A 19,351-nucleotide genomic window follows, 5' to 3' on the forward strand; every position below is an offset into this window, starting at 1 on the left:
TTTATAGACTTCATTTACTTAAACAATGTAGATGCTAGTTTATAATTTAACCTAGTGTCAAGTACTACTGATACCAACATTTTACTTTCCCTCTGCTTATGAATTCCTGGATTTCAGTATCAGACAGTATAACATGATTCACAAACAGAAACTGGCAGACCCCAGCTAACAGAAATGCTTATGGCCATTCAGTTGGAACTAACTCTGGATAAGCAAAGTAAACAAGTCCCTATTTATACGACCGGGTGGGGAATTGTCATACTATTTTCCAGAGTCCCTCTGTTGAATGCCCGCGGGCGTGCCAGGGCTTTTGACTTTTATTTGTGCAGGTGACATCAAGGCTCACATTAGTAACAACCCCCTCTTAACTACCTTTTAAGAATTTTCTCCAACTTAGATCAGGCCGTAAATCCCCAATTATATACAGATTAGACAGAAAGCTGTTCTTGCTGCAAAAATATATAGACAGTTCCCAAACATGGCTGCGTCACTAACATACGTCTCTCATGCCTTAAAACCATCTAACCATATTCATTTTCAAAAATGCTTATAATATTTAAGAGATTTCTAGAAAACAGAGGTTGGATGAAGATACAAATGGAAAAAGTTAAATACTGCCCTCTAGTGCCCTATTCCAAACTGGACTTGAGAAGTAAATTCTCATTTTGTTGGATAAAGCAGCTGAAATTAAAATGCTCACTTAACTTCAGTGGGTCCCAAACCCTCACCCTGCTCTGCACCCCCATGAAATGCTCAGCACGCAGAGCTCCAATGGCTTCAAAAGGAGCTCTCTGGCGGTGAGAAGGCAGACGAGAATTGGGCCAAAACGTGTAGGAACTGGATTCACCATTATTAAGAATTTCACACTCCAAAGACAGGCATGAGCTACCTCCTAGATTCTAGAATCTAAATGAGTTTTGTAAATTTCAGAGAATATATGTGTTCTGAAAAAGCATTAGCTATATAACCCAAATATGTAAACCCAAATAAATGATGGTGCAAAGAAATCAAGTCATGAGTTTAATTCAAGTGTAACCAAAATCTGAATTTAATTCTTTAAACCACTGAATTTTCTAGGAGTGATCTTTCCCATAAAGATTACATTTAAGGGACCCTATCTACCCCATAATTTTATCTGACTTGTGCTAGAAAAGGTCTCAAATCCTAACTTTGACCCTATGGTTAGCCCACCCTGAGATTAAACTCATGTATCTATTCCCTGCCTATACTGTGGAACACTGCTGAAGAACACCAACCAGGTGTTTTAAATCCAGGATCACAGATCTCACCACCCAGCAATCCTATTATGCTTCCCTGGTACATTCATTTTCTCACCCTCTGAAATGGCTATCTGAAACCTTCTCCCTACTCAAATATCCTCTACCCTTTCTCTCCCTTCTCCACTTCCATGTGACGATACTATCTCACACTCCACTGAGAAATCAGAAATTAAACAGAAACTCCCTTACCTTCCTACCACCAAGTTTAATAACCTACATACACGTACCTGTACCCATACCCTTTGCAGTCCCTCACGGTATCACAGTGGCTGAAGTGTCCCTGACAAAAGCTCGGCTCACTGGGACTTTAATTTGAAGAGCTTCCCAAGTTTCCATCTCTAGTCCTGACCACCCATACTTGGATCTCCAACCTGCTTTTTCACTTGATTATGCAACTAAGCTGTCTAACAGGTATTCCCCCAATGCAACCACTGCCCTCCACCTGCACCCTGTCACCCTAGTCCGTCTCTCCCCTGAACTAAGGAATGCTGACTGGCCAACTTCCATTCTTATTCCCCTTTACCCCCTTCTCCCTACAGTAGTGAGCTTTTGAAAAACATAAGTCAGCTTACTCCTCTGCAAGTGTTTTCCCTTTCCAGTAGGAATGGAGTTGGAAAACCTTACCCTGGCCTACAAAGCCTTAAGACTTTGCCAGTGTCTCTGTGCCCATCTCAAAACCTCTGTCCTGACTCACTTCCTATAAATACAACTTTGTCTTTTCTGTCCTTCAACCAGGCAGCGCAGGACCCAAGATGAGGCAAAACAGGTGCTCAGGGCACGAAATTTAAGGAGGCACTCGGTCTCAGGGTCTGAATGCCGTCATGAACTTTGCTCCCTAAGTGCCTCTCCCAGCTGGGCTCATTCCTGTTTTAGAGCCACTGCACAATCCTGTCCCACTGCAAAGAGGGCTCGTTACCGGCCTTCAGGCCTCCACTTAGCCGTCACTTACTCAGAGAGGCTATCACTGATCTCCAATCAGCTTTCTTTCTTCACGACAGTTATTAAATCTGTTACCTTATTATTTTTGTCTCTCTTCCTCCCATACAAATACAAGATCCAGAAAAAAGTAATCTGTGTGTCTTGTTCATTATTGTCTCCTAGTGCCTAGGACGGTACTAGCATGCAGCAGGCACTCAGCGATTATTCGCTAAATGTGTGGAATGGACCGGTGTAACGAAACAACTTGAATTCACTCTGGGCCTCGGGGTCTTCAACCTCTCCTCCAGCAGCCTCATTTGTTTAAAAGATGGCTTTTTTTTTAAAATTTATTTTATTTATTTATTTATTTATTTATTTGGCTGTGTTGGGTCTTCGTTTCTGTGCGAGGGCTTTCTCTAGTTGTGGCGAGCAGGGTCCACTCTTCATCACGGTGCGCGGGCCTCTCACTGTCGCGGCCTCTCTTGTTGCGGGGCACAGGCTCCAGATGCGCAGGCTCAGTAGTTGTGGCTCACGGGCCCAGCCTCTCCGCGGCATGTGGGATCTTCCCAGACTGGGGCACGAACCCATGTCCCCTGCATTGGCAGGCGGACTCTCAACCACTGCGCCACCAGGGAAGCCGATGGCTTTTTTTTAAAGGTCCATATCCACCTGATCATTTAACTCCCTCGGCTTCTTTTGTTCTCATCACCATTCAATCCCATACATCCTTTGCCACCACCTCTTAAATATTCTTATCTGTGACCCATGAGACATAAATATGTTTGACTGTCCTAAGAGTCAGGAAGACGCACGCCTAGTGTGGCTACGTGAACGGCCACAGTGGAGGCTAAATGATCCCTACGGTCGCTTTCCTCTCTCACACTTAATTGCCTGTATTTTCATTCTATGACAGGTGTGACATACACATATGTAAGTATCAATGTTGTCGCTCAGACTATCACTGCCTGGGACATAGGAACTTAATAATTTACCTTTGTTCAGGAACCTATGAAATTAGATACCTTGATTATGCTGATGAGGAAGGCCTCTTATCTCAAAAGAAAACTATAAAAACAAAATGGAGATAAGATACAGAACATTCCATAAAACAAAATCACACAATACTTAACCAGTCAGGGCCCTGAAGAATGAGATATTCTATAAAGGTTAAGTGTTCAGGTAGCTGAGTTTAACCTCTATCAGCACTAAAACTTTTACTTTAACTATTCAGAACAGAGATATCTCAAAAATATATACTTTCCTACCGTCGACAAAGTACATCTGGCTTCATTTAACCTTTCCCTCTGCAAATGAAGATCTTTACAAACAAATTATTGTGAGGGAGCCAGAGAGTGAAAATATTGAAGAGATCTGGACAGTTGGTAATAACCATGGCGACGATGAGGGCAGCTAACCTTTACTAGTGTTTACTACGTGCTAGGTATGCTGTAGGTAACTCTCACAATAACTAAGATAATTACTATTATTCTCTCTATTTTACAGATGAGAATACTGAGGCATAGACAGAATAAACATAACTTGCTCAAATCCCACAGCTATTAAGTGACGGACTAGGATATGAACCCAGGCAGATTCATTCCAGAATCTAAGTACTAAATCACAATGCTCCAACTGCACTATAGAAAGGAGCTGAGATGCTGCTGGGCAAGTGAGTAAGGTGGCCTGATTAACAGCTGTAAAATATCATTTCAACTGCTGTGTTTGAGTGGATTATAGTAGAGGCAAGAGTGGAAGCAGAAGACCTGATTTTTTTTTTCTTTTTAAAGGGAACGGGGGTGGAGGGAGCTGTAAGGGGAAAATTAAAAAAAATCAGACTCCTGGTTTTTGACTTGAGCCATCTGGTACACAGCGGTGCCTTTAAAAAACAGGGGGATGACAGGGAGAAGAGCAAGTATGGAAAAGAAAACCAAGCGTTCTGGCTGGGGAGAGTATTAACATAATAACCAACCACAAATTCTGGCCAAGAGATGGGCCATTACTTTTTATATAAATTATGTAAATATCCTAATAAGTCAAAAAATAAATATCATACACATATGCAAATAGGATAAAAACATGACTCAAGAAAGAAATAACACAAAAGTAGGCAATGAGGAAGAGGAAAAGAAAGCTAAGTCAACTCCTAACAACAGAAAGGAGTATTTCTAGTATCTTTTTGCATCAATTTAGAAGGAACGTCAGTCATAGTGAAACTTCTCTTTCTAAGCACTATGACTGCATAATTCCTTCTAGTTTCTTCTCTCTAAGGTGTGTAAAATATATAAGAAAAAGATGTAAAGTATCTCCGGAAGTTAGATCACTAAATGTTTGAGCTGGTCTTGTGTCCTCTGTTTCACTGCAAAGTTATTTTTATTCTTTGCAACTCTGTTCTATTTCAGGTACATGTATTTTTAAAACGTTCTGGAAACTGATCATTTCATTGTTAATTCATTTCAAAAGACATCAGTACAAGCACTTACTGCTGGGAAGGCTGGAATCAGGAGCTACTGACACATTCCACACGCTTCACTCTGCCACAGTTTTATAAAACCATACGAGACTTAAAATGACAGCATAATATAGTCCTGGAAAAGCTGGCCAAGCCTCAGGAACACAGCCGCCTCTGTTTCTTCGCTGTCTGTTCTTCTGTTTGTGCCCCTCGGGAAACTTGTTTTGGTGAAGCTGATGGCCGCAGTATCCTGGGCATAATTACAGCGGAACCATCGCATCTTCACTTACCTTCCCTTGGAAGCTCAAAAGAGACTTTTAAGATAAGACAGAACAAAGCTTCAGAGTTCATTCATTTGAAATAGAGCTTTGAGCATCTTTGCTTCAACCATGCCAGATACACTCCAGGGTTAATCCCCAAAGCTCAGTCCCCCAAAACAGGGAGAAAACTTTTAGATGTTGCTAATCACTAGCTTTATTTTCCAATATAAGATTATCTTCAAATATGGAAACTATTAAATGAAGATACACTCCATCAAGATTACGTATGTGGGGCTTCCCTGGTGGCGCAGTGGTTGAGAGTCCGCCTGCCGATGCAGGGGACAGGGTTCGTGCCCCGGTCCGGGAAGATCCCACATGCCGCGGAGCGGCTGCGCCCGTGAGCTATGGCCGCTGAGCCTACGCGTCCAGAGCCTGTTGCTCCGCAACGGGAGAGGCCACAACAGTGGGAGGCCCGCGTACCACAAAGAAAAAAAAAAAAAAAAAAAAAAATTACGTATGTGTTCCACTCTTAGTAAGCACTCTGAGCAGAGGCCACACTGCCTAAGCAACTCTATTTTTACATCTAAGGGCAGGTTGTGAAAGGTCCCCTTTTCACTATCCTTCCATAGCAGCAGCTGCTGCTGCAATACAATGGGTGTTAAATAAGAAACCAAGGGCGGGGCAGCCTAGTTTAATACACAGTGGAGATACCCCCTTATCCAGTCTACAGACCACTGCTACAATTGCAATGCAGACCAGCAGAAACTGAAGTCTTGGCTAACCAGTGGTATAGCACACCTTCTCAAGTAAGGCTAACAAAAAATATTTGCTTTGTTTATGATACACAAAACCTACTTTCCCAATGAGTCTAATTTCAAACAAGAAAAAATATGTGTTTTCTACACCAGAGTTTATATTAAAGACTTCTGAAAAAAGTTTGATGAATCACAAATGCGAAGTTAATTGCTAATGTCAATCAATGGTAGGCACACCCTCGGACAGTGATATAGTATAGACAGAAAAGGGTGCGAACTGAAAATGTTTTCTCTCACCTTCTAACTTTTCTACTAGAGTTCAAATATTTCTTTGTTGAATAAACAATGAATACAAAGGCACCACGGTCAAGACAGGGAGGAAAGAGCCACATACTTTCTCTTTCTCTCTCTCTCGCTCGCTCGCACACACACACACACACACACACACACACACACACACACACACACACACACACACACACACACACACACACACACACACACACACACACACCACGCACAGGGCATAAGAACTTTGCTTGTGTCGGGACTTCCCTGGTCCTGCCGTGGTTAAGACTCTGTGCTCCCAATGCAGGGGGCCCAGGTTTGATCCCTGGTCAGGGAACTAGATCCCACAGGCATGGCGCAACTAAGAGTTCACGTGCCACAACTAGGGAGCCAGTGAGCCAGAGCTACGGAGCCCATGTGCCGCAACTAAGACCCAGCACAACCTAATTAATTTTTTAAAAAAAAAGAAGAACTTTGCTTGTGTCCATTGCATTACCTGGCCACACTTTTTTTGTGTGTGTGTGCGGGCCTCTCACCGTCGCGGCCTCCCCCGCTGTGGAGCACAGGCTCCAGACGCGCAGGCTTAGCAGCCGTGGCCCACGGGCCCAGCCGCTCCGCGGCATGTGGGATCTTCCCGGACCGGGGCACAAACCCACGTCCCCTGCATTGGCAGGCAGATTCCCAACCACTGTGCCACCAGGGAAGCCCTATCTGGCCACATTTAAGGAACAACTATGACAGCTCTAGGATTTTATTTTGTCCTAATTATACTGACACCTGAATTAAGAAAGAATTTCATGTTCACCGTATTTTTCTCCTTTTTATATACTTGGGAACCAGTCTGCTGCTATGAGTACTGGATGACTGAAAGTGCTAGCTCCATAAATGCATGTAGTGTGTGTATCCTGCACACACTATCCTGTAGTGTGTGCAGGATACTAGAGAAAAAATAAGCTTCCTGCTAAAACAGGATTTCTGTTATATATGCTTTCATTAAAAGTAAGAGAACCCAATCTTTGAATTCAAATAGCAGTAGGAATTGTCAAAGGACAAAAATGAATGTTTATTTTAGATACAAAAAGCACAGAAAAGAAGGCAGAGGAGTGGAAAACTTTAGCACTTAAAAAATGTAGTGTTTTCAGTACCTTTTATAACTACCAGATCTCGCAAAGACAGAATCAAGGAAGGTACACCATAAAAAGTAGCAACTAAATATGACAAAAATCAGACATCAGTATGATAAAGTGTTTTGCAAATTATAATCTATAGGCTAGAGAAGAGTAATCAAACATGCTGAACTACATGACTTCAATTTCTCGAAATGTGCTATTAACTAACCCCAGCAAGATCTTAATTTAGCAAAAAAAGGGAAAAAAAATTATTTAAGTGAGGCAAAACTAGGTCACCAAAAGAAACAGGGAAAATGCCTTAAAAGTAGAGTGACCACAGGATTTATCCAAATCACCCTGGCGACTGTAGGGGGCACTATTAATGCCAGAACAACAAGTGTAAGTCAGGAGGAGTCCAGGCACAACAGGATAAAACATCACTCCATTCGAAGGTTAGGAACACATACAGATTCTGTTGTCTAGAGTTAAAATAATGTTTCTGAATTTCGAGGCGTCACTGATTATTAACTTGCGTGCCATCTCCTTTACGTTTACAAGATGATGACTGGAATTTGTGTGGTAAGTGGCAACATTAATGGACCATTAAGTCAAACAACATCCTTCTCACTCCCCTCCCCACATTCTGCAGTAACAGGAGTAAATCTGAGCGTTTCATTCCATAGCTGTGCTTATTTGGACTCTCCTCCAAGATCTGAGAGTTCCTTCATGATTAACAGAAAAAAGACAGCTGGAGTCAGGATGTAGTTGGAAAAAGAGGGTAAGGGAAAAACAACTGTGCCTACACAGGTATTAAACCTATAACCTAACCAAATTATCAACTAACTACAGATCATCTTACTGCCTCTAAAAAAACTTGATCTTCAATTCTCACCTACCAGAACTTCAAGAACCGTTTATAAGAAACTCACATACCCAAGTTCATAAACAGCATTTTCATGACATTTCTGTACTTATTACCCCTCACAGGGCTGCACTACTCCATGATATAAGTCTTTAGATTCATTCATGCAATTTTGCCCAGTGAATTCCCAAGATGATAATAAAAGCTAGAACATTTACACTAGATACCACCAACTGTGCCACACACATACCTGTAGAATGCACACACACAAACACACACACTCTCACTCCCTTTCTCTATTAATCCTCTCAACAACTCTGAGCTGGGATTATTTAAGGAGATTGGAGCTAGACACCCTGGGTTCTGGTCCCAGCTTCACCACCTGCTAGCTACAATGCCCTTGGGTAAGTTACCTAACCTATCTGTGCCTCAGTGCCATCATCTGTAAAGGAGGGATATCCCGACCACACTAACCCGTAGGGCTATTGTAAGTCTTAAATAAGTTGATGTGTGTGAAGCTCTTAAAACGGCCTGGCTCATAAGAAATGCTAATAAATGTCAGCAATGATCATTACCTCCATGTTAAAGAAACTGAGGCAAATGTGTTATGTAGCTTTTCGGAAGTCACACACAGCTAGTAAGTGGCAAAGCCGACATTCGAACCCACGGTCTGTATCTGGAGTCCAGGCTCTCAAGCACTGTTACACTGCCTCTAAGGATGTCTTATCCTCTGTTTCAAATCAATAATGGCAAGTTCTATATCTGTGAAAAGAAATTCTTAGAAAACCAAAGCACTTGCCACAAACCCAAGTACCAAAGTACTTTGTATCCAATGGAACATTATAATCAGAAAAAGCAGGTCACACCCCAAAACCCAGAGCAATCTCGAGCTCACAGGCGCTTCTGGAACTACCAGGGAATATAGTTGCAAACCCCAAACTGCCCTAGACATTCTATTCCAAGTCCTGGTAGCCATTCAGGCTCAGAAGTGCCCCACACCAGTGAGTGATCTCAAGGTCTTCGTGAAAATTCGGAACAAATCCATGCCGGGGGTACAGAAGGAGAAAAAAGCGCAGTCTAGTCCCCTTCTACCCCGTTTCTCCTGCCACATGAGCAAATTCCAACAGAAGCAGGCCGTGCTTGTCCCCTGCCACCATTTCTAAGCGTACATTCTATTCAGAGCGAATTCAAAGGCAATAAAAAGCCACATTACCTTTTTAAAAATTTTTCCGTTTGGCTGCACTTCATCTTCCTCATTTAAAATTTCACGTGTTCCCAGGAGTCTCTTGTCCTTGAATTTGTTTTTCGCGTGCATAAAAACTTTATCTAGTGTATCACATCCAGGGTATAATACTGAGGCCAAGCCATCCAGGCTGTTAACAGACCTGTACGCAGACTCGGGTTTTGAATTTACAGGCTTTGCTTTAATTTGGTTTGATTTTTCTTGTCTTGACTCAGACAAAAAATAATATGGAATATATGTTAAAATAGTATAAAGTGATATTATAAAATGTATGAAATATAAAAGAATGGGGTTGATGGTATGTTTTAGCTTCATAGTCGATGGCTTTGAAGATATGTGGTTATTCATAGTGCTCAAAAAGTAGAATTAACAGATTTCTGTAAGAATCTAGAAGGAAAAGAAAGAAAGTTATTAGTCAAAAAATCATTCTTAAGTAACTTTAAAGAAGAAGTCTTCATATCAGATAGGCACACGATTTTTTTTCCCAATAAGCAGCAGCTAGTATACTGGCCGCCAGCAATGTCCTGTCCACTCTTGATATTTATAGGATACACATTTATGCCATATCTATTAACAACGGGATTTCTACAGAAAAGCTTCCACATCATTCTGTAAACAGGTGGCTTTTCCAACCTAACCCCCAGTAACCACCAATACTTCCCAGTCGTGAAGAGGAAGCAAACCAGAAGACCTACAAGAGAATGGAGACCAACAATGCACCCATTTCCTGTTCTTCAGTGTCTCGTTACATTAGAGATGGCAGACACTTAGCACATATGCCACACTCTCCTCTCTCCCGACCCCTGCAGCCACTGCTGAATCATCACTGCCTTCTTTCCCAGGGAGCCCCCTTCTCCCACTCTAGGCAGCAACAAGCAATTGGAGTTAGCAAACCATATGAAATTCACTTCCCACAGTGATTCTAGATATTTTTCAATTTAGGCAGGTTAAATTGTGAAGCAAGAAGACAACAGACTTTGGACATTTTACATGTTGCATTTATCAGATTTATTGAGAATCTACTATGTGTCAGACACTGTTCTAAGTACAGGGACTATAACAGTGAAAGAAACAATCTCTCTTCCCATGGAACCTATACATCCCTTGGGAGAGGTAGACAAATATCACCAGATGGTGAGAAACCCTAAGAGGGAAAAATGAACCCAGTAAGGGAAATACTAGGTGACCAGGCAAGGCCAAAGAGGTGCTCTAGTATGTGGGTGGTCCACGAGAGCCTCCCTGGCCAGTGATACTTGAGCTGAGACTTAAAGGAAGAGGGAGGGTGGGGAAGAAGAACACAAGGCAGAGGACACAGCCTTTGTTTGGTAGGTAGGTGACAGTATCATTTTTGAAGAAACAAAACTGAAGCTAACTACTAACTGATTACTCCACCCAGCTCTAAATCCAGGATTATGATTTCTAGCATTCTTCATCTCCATGTCATAGAAATTCTATTCTAGGAAAGCATGGCCGAGAGATCTGAGGAATCCCTTCTTTCACCCAGTCTCCACTCAGGGCAGAAGCTCTACTGCAGACGCAGCAGACCAAGACTGCTGGGCACCGTGATTCGTAAGGTGGATGCAGGGAGAGAAGCTCCAGAGACCAGTGGCTACAGCCAAGCCCAGGACCCCACTCACAGAGCAGAGGACAAGCTGCTGCCCCTGCCCCTGCCCCTGGCTCTGGAGCAATGGCACAGAGGTTCTCCCCAGGCCAGAGAAGCAGGCTGTAAGAACACAGATAGAACCACTAAGCAATCCCAAAGAGGACTGACCTTAGTTGCAACAGAGAACAGAGAAGTTCAAGCCTAATGGCACTATGGAAAACAATGGAGACTTTAGTGGTGAGCAACTAAGATGAGGCTGGTAGTTCCACAACAGGAACAAGCAAAAGAACAGATCCAGAGAAGTTCAATGGAATCATGGAAAGAGACAGCTAGGAAGAGCCCTCCTAGAGTCAGCACAGCTCAAAGACTGGCCTCAAACACAACCCCTACAAAGACCATCTAATTTAACTGGATCACCCTGTGGGGCAACTTATAGCCCAGGGCACTATGCAAAACAATAAAGCAATCGACTGGCTATCAGGGGAGAATATTTGCTGGGTGTGGTGCCAAGAGGCACACCAGGGAGGCAGACCATTAAAGGGAGCCCTACAAGAACCACCGTGCTTCACCCCCTGAAAGAAGGTACTTCAAAGTAACTGTGCGTGTTCCCAAGGCTGTGCCCTTGAAGGAGCCCCATCAGAGGATGCATGCTACAGAAAAAGTAAACTTCACCAAAACCGGTCAGCCAAGTCAGCAAACAAGCAAGCAAACAAGAAAGTGCAGAAAAGGGGAAGGCGGAATCAGTATTCAGAACTGCTACAAAAATATCTAAAATGTCCAGTCTACAACAAAAAATTATGAGGTATGCAAACAGACAGGAAAGTATGACCCACACACAGGGAGAAAAGCAAGCAACAGAAGTCCTCCTTGAGAGGATCCAAATGTCAGACTTAGCAGACAGCGCATCAAAGCAGCTATTATAAATGTGTTCAGAGAACTAAAGGAAACCATTCTTAAAAAATTAAAAGTCAAACTCTGCAACTTTACAGGAAAAGGGACACCTCCGAATTTGCTCATGCACAGCTGGTGAGAAGCCAGGACTCCCAACTGACCTCTGGGCTCTGTTCACCATTCCAAGCTCTTTTCTTCAACAACGTATTGTGTAGTACCCTGAAGAATTGAGTCCAAAGAATCTAGATTTCTGCCAGAAAGGGCATGGGGAGCCACTGAAGGTTTCTGTACAGAAAAGTGGCACAACGAAAACAACGGCCCTAATACTTTCAGGACATCAGAATTGCAAAGAATAGATGCACCTTAATAACCCAGGAGAATGATGTTATCTCACTAAGTACTCTGAAATTTAATTCTGCATGTTTGCATTTTGAATTTAAAAATAACTGTGATTTAAAAAACTATATCCACAGATGATATGAGTGTAATATAGAAAATCCAAAGGAACCCACTGAAAAACTAATGGAACAAACAAAGAATTCAGCAAAGGTTGCAGGATATAAGATGAATATACAAAAATAAACTGTATTTCTACACACTAGCAATGAATAATGGGAAAATGAAGAAAACAATTATATTTACAACACTTTCAAAAATACTTAGGATTAGATATAACAAGAAGTGCAAACTTTGTACTATGAAAACCACAAAACATTGTTTAAAGATATTAAAGACCTAAATAGAAAACATCCTGTTTATGGATTTTAAAACCTAATATTGTTAAAATAGCAACATTCCCCAAACTGATGTACAGATTCAACACGATGCTTATCAAAATCTCTGCTGACTTCTAGAGAATTTTGTAAGCTGATCCTAAAATTCACATGGAAATTCAAAGTAGCCAGAACAGCCAAAACTTTTGAAAAAGAACAAAGTTGAAGTGCTCACACATCTCAGTTTCAAAGCTTGATACAAAGCAATATTAATCAAGACAGTGTGGTACTAGAAAAAGTACATATATATAGATTAACAGAATAAAATTGAGAGTCCAGAAATAAACTTTTCTATTATGGACAACTGATTTTCAACAAGATGGCAAAAAAAACTCAATAGGGAAAGAAGAGTCTTTCCAACAAGATGGCAGAAAAACTCAATAGGGAAAGAACAGTCTTTTCAACAAATGGTGCTGGAACATCTGGACATCTACACCTAAAACAACGAAGACGAACCCCTTTCTTATACCATACAAAAAATTAACTTAAAATGGATCACAGGCCTAAATATAAGAACTAAAACTATGAAACTTTAATAAGTACTAATCATTGAGTATAAAGTGTTTCAAGAAGAGTACAGTAAAAGGTAAGAGGCTAGTTCTGGCTTTTTCTGAGACATCCTCTTGAAGCAAACAGCAATTTATTATGATCTTAAAAGTCCGGGGACAGGAAGGACAGAGGAATGGAGATTTTGAATAGATGATACCACACAGCTTGAACAAGCCCCCAAATCAGCAGGTGTTCAGGAAATAATCAGCCACCCAGTAGAGCAGGGTAGGGATGAGGAGATGAGAGATGAGGGCAGGGTATTAAAGGCCCCAAATTTTAAAGGTCAAATTGTTGTGGCCTTTGATGCTGAGGAAGAAACTTAGTTTGCATTCAAATGTACATAAACACACAGTATTAGAAAATAACTTTATGCAGAGGATAACCTGAAGGCAGCAGAAACTGGAGCGAAGGAAATTACATAAGAGACAACAAGTAATCATTTACTCCTCGGTCACAAGGCTATGGTGGGTGTGACAAGGAGCAGCAGCTAGGATTCCTGGCTCCTAACTGCCCAGAGGGTGGCAAGGGTAGCAGCTGTTCCTCCAGCCTTTCCAACAACTGAAATCTTTCTGCTTAACATAGTGAGGATGGTACTGTATCTGAATCGTCAACAGAATAAAGCTGCAAATTAGAGCAGAGGCAGTGAAAGGAGGGAAAACAGCTAGGGTGCCTTCAACTGAGACAGAAATACAAACAGTGAAGAGGTTGGCCAGTGGCTGGATGATTGGTGGAAAGGAAATGAATACAAGTCTTGAAAATAATGGGTTTAATATGTCTGTGAGTCATCCAAATACACAAACTGTGAAAGTTAAGAGGGGTCAGAGCTGCCCAAAAAGAACACACAGGAAACCTCCAAGGTAAGTTCAAGGACAGAAAACTTTGGAGGGAAACTAATGCCAAGACTGAGAGGAGGAAAATCCCATGGAAAAGGCCAATAAAGTAGGAGAACTTGGAAAGGGCAGTGTCATGAAAGTCAAGGGAGGGGAGAGTTAATGGTGTCAAGTGTAGCCTAGATGTACCAGTCACATGCAATTAAGACATTTAATGTCTCTACAATGTTTTAGATAAACTAGGTAAAGTAACAAAACTTTGGTCAATTGCATCTTATTTGCTCAATGGCTACAGAAAATGTAGACTAGTGTCAACTGAAAAAAAACGCACATCCAAAAAGTCGAGTGTTTATGTTTTATTCCACAGACATACTGAGGACTTTCAGTCCAGGAGACAGGCTCTCAGATAGCTCTGACAGACTGTTCCAAAGAGGTAAGGAAGGAGCCAGGGTATATAGGAGTTGTTCAAAAACAAATCACGTAGTTGAATATCAAAAGATTTCTGCTAATTAAAGAAAAAAAAACAAACATCAAGTTAATGAACTTAGTGCTTTTCTATATATAGGAAGATGCAAGAGTCTGGGCTCACTGAAATCATTCCTTTGATATGCACCTTAACTGTGTAGGGCCACTATTCTGTTTTTCTCTATCCTGAATGGGCTCATGGCTTGACGGCCACAACATCCTTCGTTTACTGATGTGGCAGGCAACATTCTTCATGCACACTAGGAAACCAGTCACGGCTACTTTATTATGTTGCCACATCTTAGAATATGAGTATTGGGCTTCCCTGGTGGCGCAGTGGTTGAGAGTCCGCCTGCCGATGCAGGGGACACGGGTTCGTGCCCTGGTCCGGGAGGATCCCACATGCCGCGGAGCGGCTGGGCCCGTGAGCCATGGCCGCTGAGCCTGCGCGTCCGGAGCCTGTGCTCCACAACGGGAAAGGCCACAACAGTGAGAGGCCCGCGTACCGCAAAAAAAAAAAAAAAAAAAAAAAAGAATATGAGCATCACCTTTCAGAAAGTAAACTTGAACTATTAAATCTATTAATCTTTTCCTTCACAGCTTCTAGGTTTCCAATTTAGTTTAAGAAGGCCTCATCCAACTCCATGGTTAAACTAATGGTATCCTATATTTTTTTCTAGTATTTGCAAAATCTTTGTATTTTGATCTTTAATCAACATGGAATTTATTTTTCTCTATTGTTTAAGGGAAAAAGCTAACTTTTCCTTTCAGGTGAACTGTCTGAACCATTTATGAAATAAACCATCCTTTTCTCAATTAACCAGAATGTCATCTTCCATAATAAGTTATCATTCACACTTGGATTCGTTTCTGGACGCTGTTCTGTTTCTTGGATCCACCTGTCTACTGCTTTGCTAATACCACACTACACCAAAGACAGATCTACAATGCTTCTTCAACTGTGATCCATGGACCAATCAGATCAGAATTACCTTAGAGTATATTTTAAATAAAGATTCCTCAGACATACCTTTCCCTTCCTTTCTTTCCCAATACCTATAAGCTGAAAACTACTGGCAGACTCAGTTTTAAACAGCAGCCATGTGATTTTATTGTGCACTTATGTTTGAGAACGACTGCTTTAAATAGCTGGTAAGACCCTCACCAGCCATATTTTTCAAAATTTTCTCATCAATTCTTACAAATTCCACATAAATTTTAAAGATTTAACATTTCTTTACGGTGAAACACAATTTAAAAAATCAGAGATTTCCCTGGTGGCGCAGTGGTTAAGAATCCGCCTGCCAATGCAGGGGACATGGGTTCGATCCCTAGTCTGGGAAGATCCCACATGCCGAGGAGCAACTAAGCTCGTGAGCCACAACTACTGAGCCCACGTGCTGCAACTACTGAAGCCCGTGTGCCTAGAGCCTGTATACTGCAACAAGAGAGGCCACCGCAATGAGAAGCCCACGCACAACAACAAAGAACAGCCCCCGCTCACTGCAACTAGAGAAAGCTCGCGTGCAGCAATGCGGACGCAACACAGCCAAAAAATAACAAAAAGTAAATTAAATTTAAAAATAAAAAAGGAACAAATATATATATCACTTATATGTGGAATCTACAAAAATGATACAAATAAACTTATTTACTAAACAAAAATAGACTCACAGACAGAAAACAAACTATGGTTACCAAAGGGGAAAGGGCGGGAGAGGAAAAATTAGGAATTTGGGATTAACAGATACATACTACTATTGATACGTATGAAATAGATAAACAACAAGGACCTACTGTATTGCACAAGGAACTATATTCAATATCTTGTAATAACCTATAATGGAAAAGAATCTGAAAAAGAATATATATGAATGAATCATTATGCTCTTCACCTGAAACATTGTAAATCAACTATACTTCAATTAAAAAAAGGAAAACAAGATTTAGGAAAAAAACAAAAAAATGCCATGACAGAATATAGAAAGAACTCCTATAAAAAAAAAAAATTCAAGCAACAAAAAGGAAAACTGGGCAAAGAATATGTACAGAGAAGCCAAAAAAGAGGAAATGCAGATGGCTAATACATACAGACAGTATTCTCCTGAACTTGTAATCAAGATTAAAATGAAACCATACTAATTTGCATCCAACAGTTTCACAAATATGTAAAAGACTACCATATATCCAGAATGCACTGAAGTATTCCAGCAGTACAGTATTAATATTTAAAACACACACACACAAAACACACCCTTTGCAATCCCACATTCAAACTCTAGTCTACAGAAAAGCAAATGCTTATTAAACATATAAACAAAGATTCAATCATTCATTTGCCAAATAAATATTGAACACAGACTCCATACCCAGACCTCTTCCAGAGGATGAAGCCACAGTCATGAACAAAACATGGGAAGCAAGCAGACCACGCACAAGTAACTAAATACCGAGAGGTAACAGGAGCTACCGAGACAAATAAAGCAGGTTAAAGGGAATGAATTTGAGGGAGGAGAGGACTGTTGCATCAGAAAGCAGTTAAGAAAAGGCATCTCAGGGGCTTCCCTGGTGGCGCAGTGGTTGAGAGTCCGCCTGCCGAAGCAGGGGACACGGGTTCGTGCCCCGGTCCGGGAAGATCCCACATGCCGCGGAGCGGCTGGGCCCATGAGCCATGGCCAATGAGCCTGCGCGTCTGGAGACTGTGCTCTGCAAAGGGAGAGGCCACAACAGTGAGAGGCCCATGTACCACAAAAAAAAAAAAAAAAAGAAAGAAAAGGCATCTCAGATGTTACGAGCGGATATCTGGGAGAAGAGCACTCTAGCTGAACCCAGGGAGAGAGGGGGACAGTGAAAGGAGACAAGGTCGGAGAGGATACTGTGAGAAAGGGGCCGGATCCTGAAGGGCCTGTCACTGTGAGAACAGTACTGACGCGGGAGACCGCAGCTGCTGCAGGAGCTCTGACAGGGATCAGGTGGCGAGATGACACTGGCTTGGACCAGGAGGAGGACGGAGGCGGCAGTGAGAAATGACCTGACTATATTTTGAAGGTACAGCCCTGTATACAGCGAGAGAGAAAGAGGGGTCAAAAGTGACTCTCAGGGTTTTGGCTTGAGACGTTGAAAATTACTGAGCTGCCATTTACTGAGATGGGGAAGGCTGCAGGAGGAGATTTTGAAGAAGAGCAGTTCCGTTTTGTGAAAGGTTAACTTTGGGAATTCTCAGCCTATTTGTGGTATTTCAGGCATGAGACTGGCTGAGATGGCCTAGGGAGTGAGAAGAGGTACAAACAGCAGATCCTGGGGCATGTCAATGTTTAGAGGACCCGGGGACAAGAGGGGCCAGCAAACAGAGCATGAGAGGAGGGGTCGGTGTTGACAGAGGAGGAGGGTCAACAGGAGGAAGCAGGAGGGTGGAGTCAAGGAGGACTGATCCGCTTTACACGTGTTGTCAACAAAGATAAATGGAAGCCACGCCTCCAATGAGATGAGACTTCACGCCCATTAGGATGGCCATTACCAAAAAAACAAAACAGAAAATAAAAAGCATTGGCTGGGAGATGGAGGTGGAGAAACTGCGACCCTTATTCACTGCTGGTGGGAATGTAAAATGGCACAGCTGCTACTGAAAACAGATTGGCAGTCCCTTAAAAAAAATTAAACACAGAATCACCATATGATCCAGCAATTCCACTTTTGGGTATATTTCCCAAAGAACTGAAAGCATGGACTCAAACAGATATCTGCACACCAAAGTTCATAGCAGCGTTATTCGTAACAGCCGAAAGACAGAAACAACCCAAATATCCATGACGCATACATGTATAAACAAAATGTGGCAGCCATACAATGGAGTATTATTCAACCTTAAAGAACGAATGAAGTTCTGAGACATGCTACATGTATGAACCCTGAAAACATTACACTAAGTGAAATAAGGCAGACACAAAAAGACAAATATTTGATTCCACTTACATGACATACCTAAAATAGGCAAATTCATAAGAGACAAAGGAGAATGGTGGTTGCCAGGGGCTGAGGGGGCAGGGGAATGGAAAATTATGTTTTATGGGTACAGAGTTGGGAACGATGGGGAAGTTCTGGGGAACGGCTGATGGTGATGGGGGCAGAACAATGTGAATATACTTATGCCTACTATACACTCGAAGATGATTACAATGGTACATTTTGTTATGTATATTTTACTACAATTTTTTAAAAATAAAAAAAAAATGAGGACTGGGAATCAGACACTGGATTTAACAACATGAAGGTCACTACTGACCTTGAAAAGAACTGTGGTTAAAGATCAAAGCCCAACTGGAGAGAGTTCGAGAAAGAACAGGAAGAGAGCTCTAGGAAGAGGAGTAGAGAAATAAGTAATAGGACAGGACAAAGCGGTTCCTTTTGTTTCAAAAATAAGAGATAACAGGAATTCCCTGGCAGTCCAGTGGTTAGGACTTGGAGCTTTCACTGCAGAGCCCGGGCTCGATCTCTGGTCAGGGAACTAAGATCCCACAAGCCACACGTGGCGGTCAAAAAAATAAAAATAGGAGATAGTATAGCTTGTCTGCATAGTGATAGCTATGACCCAAAAGAGGAAAGGACTACACTCATTCCTCAGAAACCTCAGAGGACCGTTTCCATGACCCCGTGGGATGCTCCAGTCCTCTACATAAAACGGCACAGTACAGTCAGCTCTCTGTACCCATGGATACAGAACCCACCGATACCAAGAGTCAACTGTGTGCAGAAGAGAGTGACATCCTCGGGTAGGAGAGGGTGAGCATGGTACCCAAGTGGAAGAGGTTGGCCTTAGATAGGAACAGGGAGGCAGATGCATGTGAGTGGGTAGAAATGCTAACAGGAGCTGGTGGAAGATCCTCTTCTGGGTGCTTCTATGTTATCAGAGTAACAGGAAGAAAAAAATCACTGGCTGAGAGGGAGGAAGAAAGGAAAGTATTAAAAAATTAAGGAGAAAGATTTGGGGGAGAATGGATACATGTATATGTATGGCTGAGTTGCTTTGCTGTGCACCTAAAACTATCACAACACTGTTAATCAGCTATACTCCGATAT

General features: G+C 42.0%; 1 protein-coding gene across 2 annotated transcripts in view; it reads right to left on the reverse strand.

The window, feature by feature from the left end:
- ACSL3 (acyl-CoA synthetase long chain family member 3) overlaps nt 1–19,351 on the reverse strand; it is an 82,508-nt gene that overhangs the window by 22,961 nt on the left and 40,196 nt on the right. For both annotated transcript variants that reach the window (XM_060016037.1, XM_060016038.1), the window contains one exon: nt 9,135–9,551. In XM_060016037.1, the coding sequence (XP_059872020.1) occupies nt 9,135–9,512 (378 nt within the window). In that variant the 5' untranslated portion in view covers nt 9,513–9,551. The remainder of the gene's footprint in view (nt 1–9,134; nt 9,552–19,351) is intronic.

The sequence above is a fragment of the Delphinus delphis genome, chromosome 7 (assembly GCF_949987515.2).
Source record: "Delphinus delphis chromosome 7, mDelDel1.2, whole genome shotgun sequence".
NCBI lineage: Eukaryota > Metazoa > Chordata > Mammalia > Artiodactyla > Delphinidae > Delphinus > Delphinus delphis.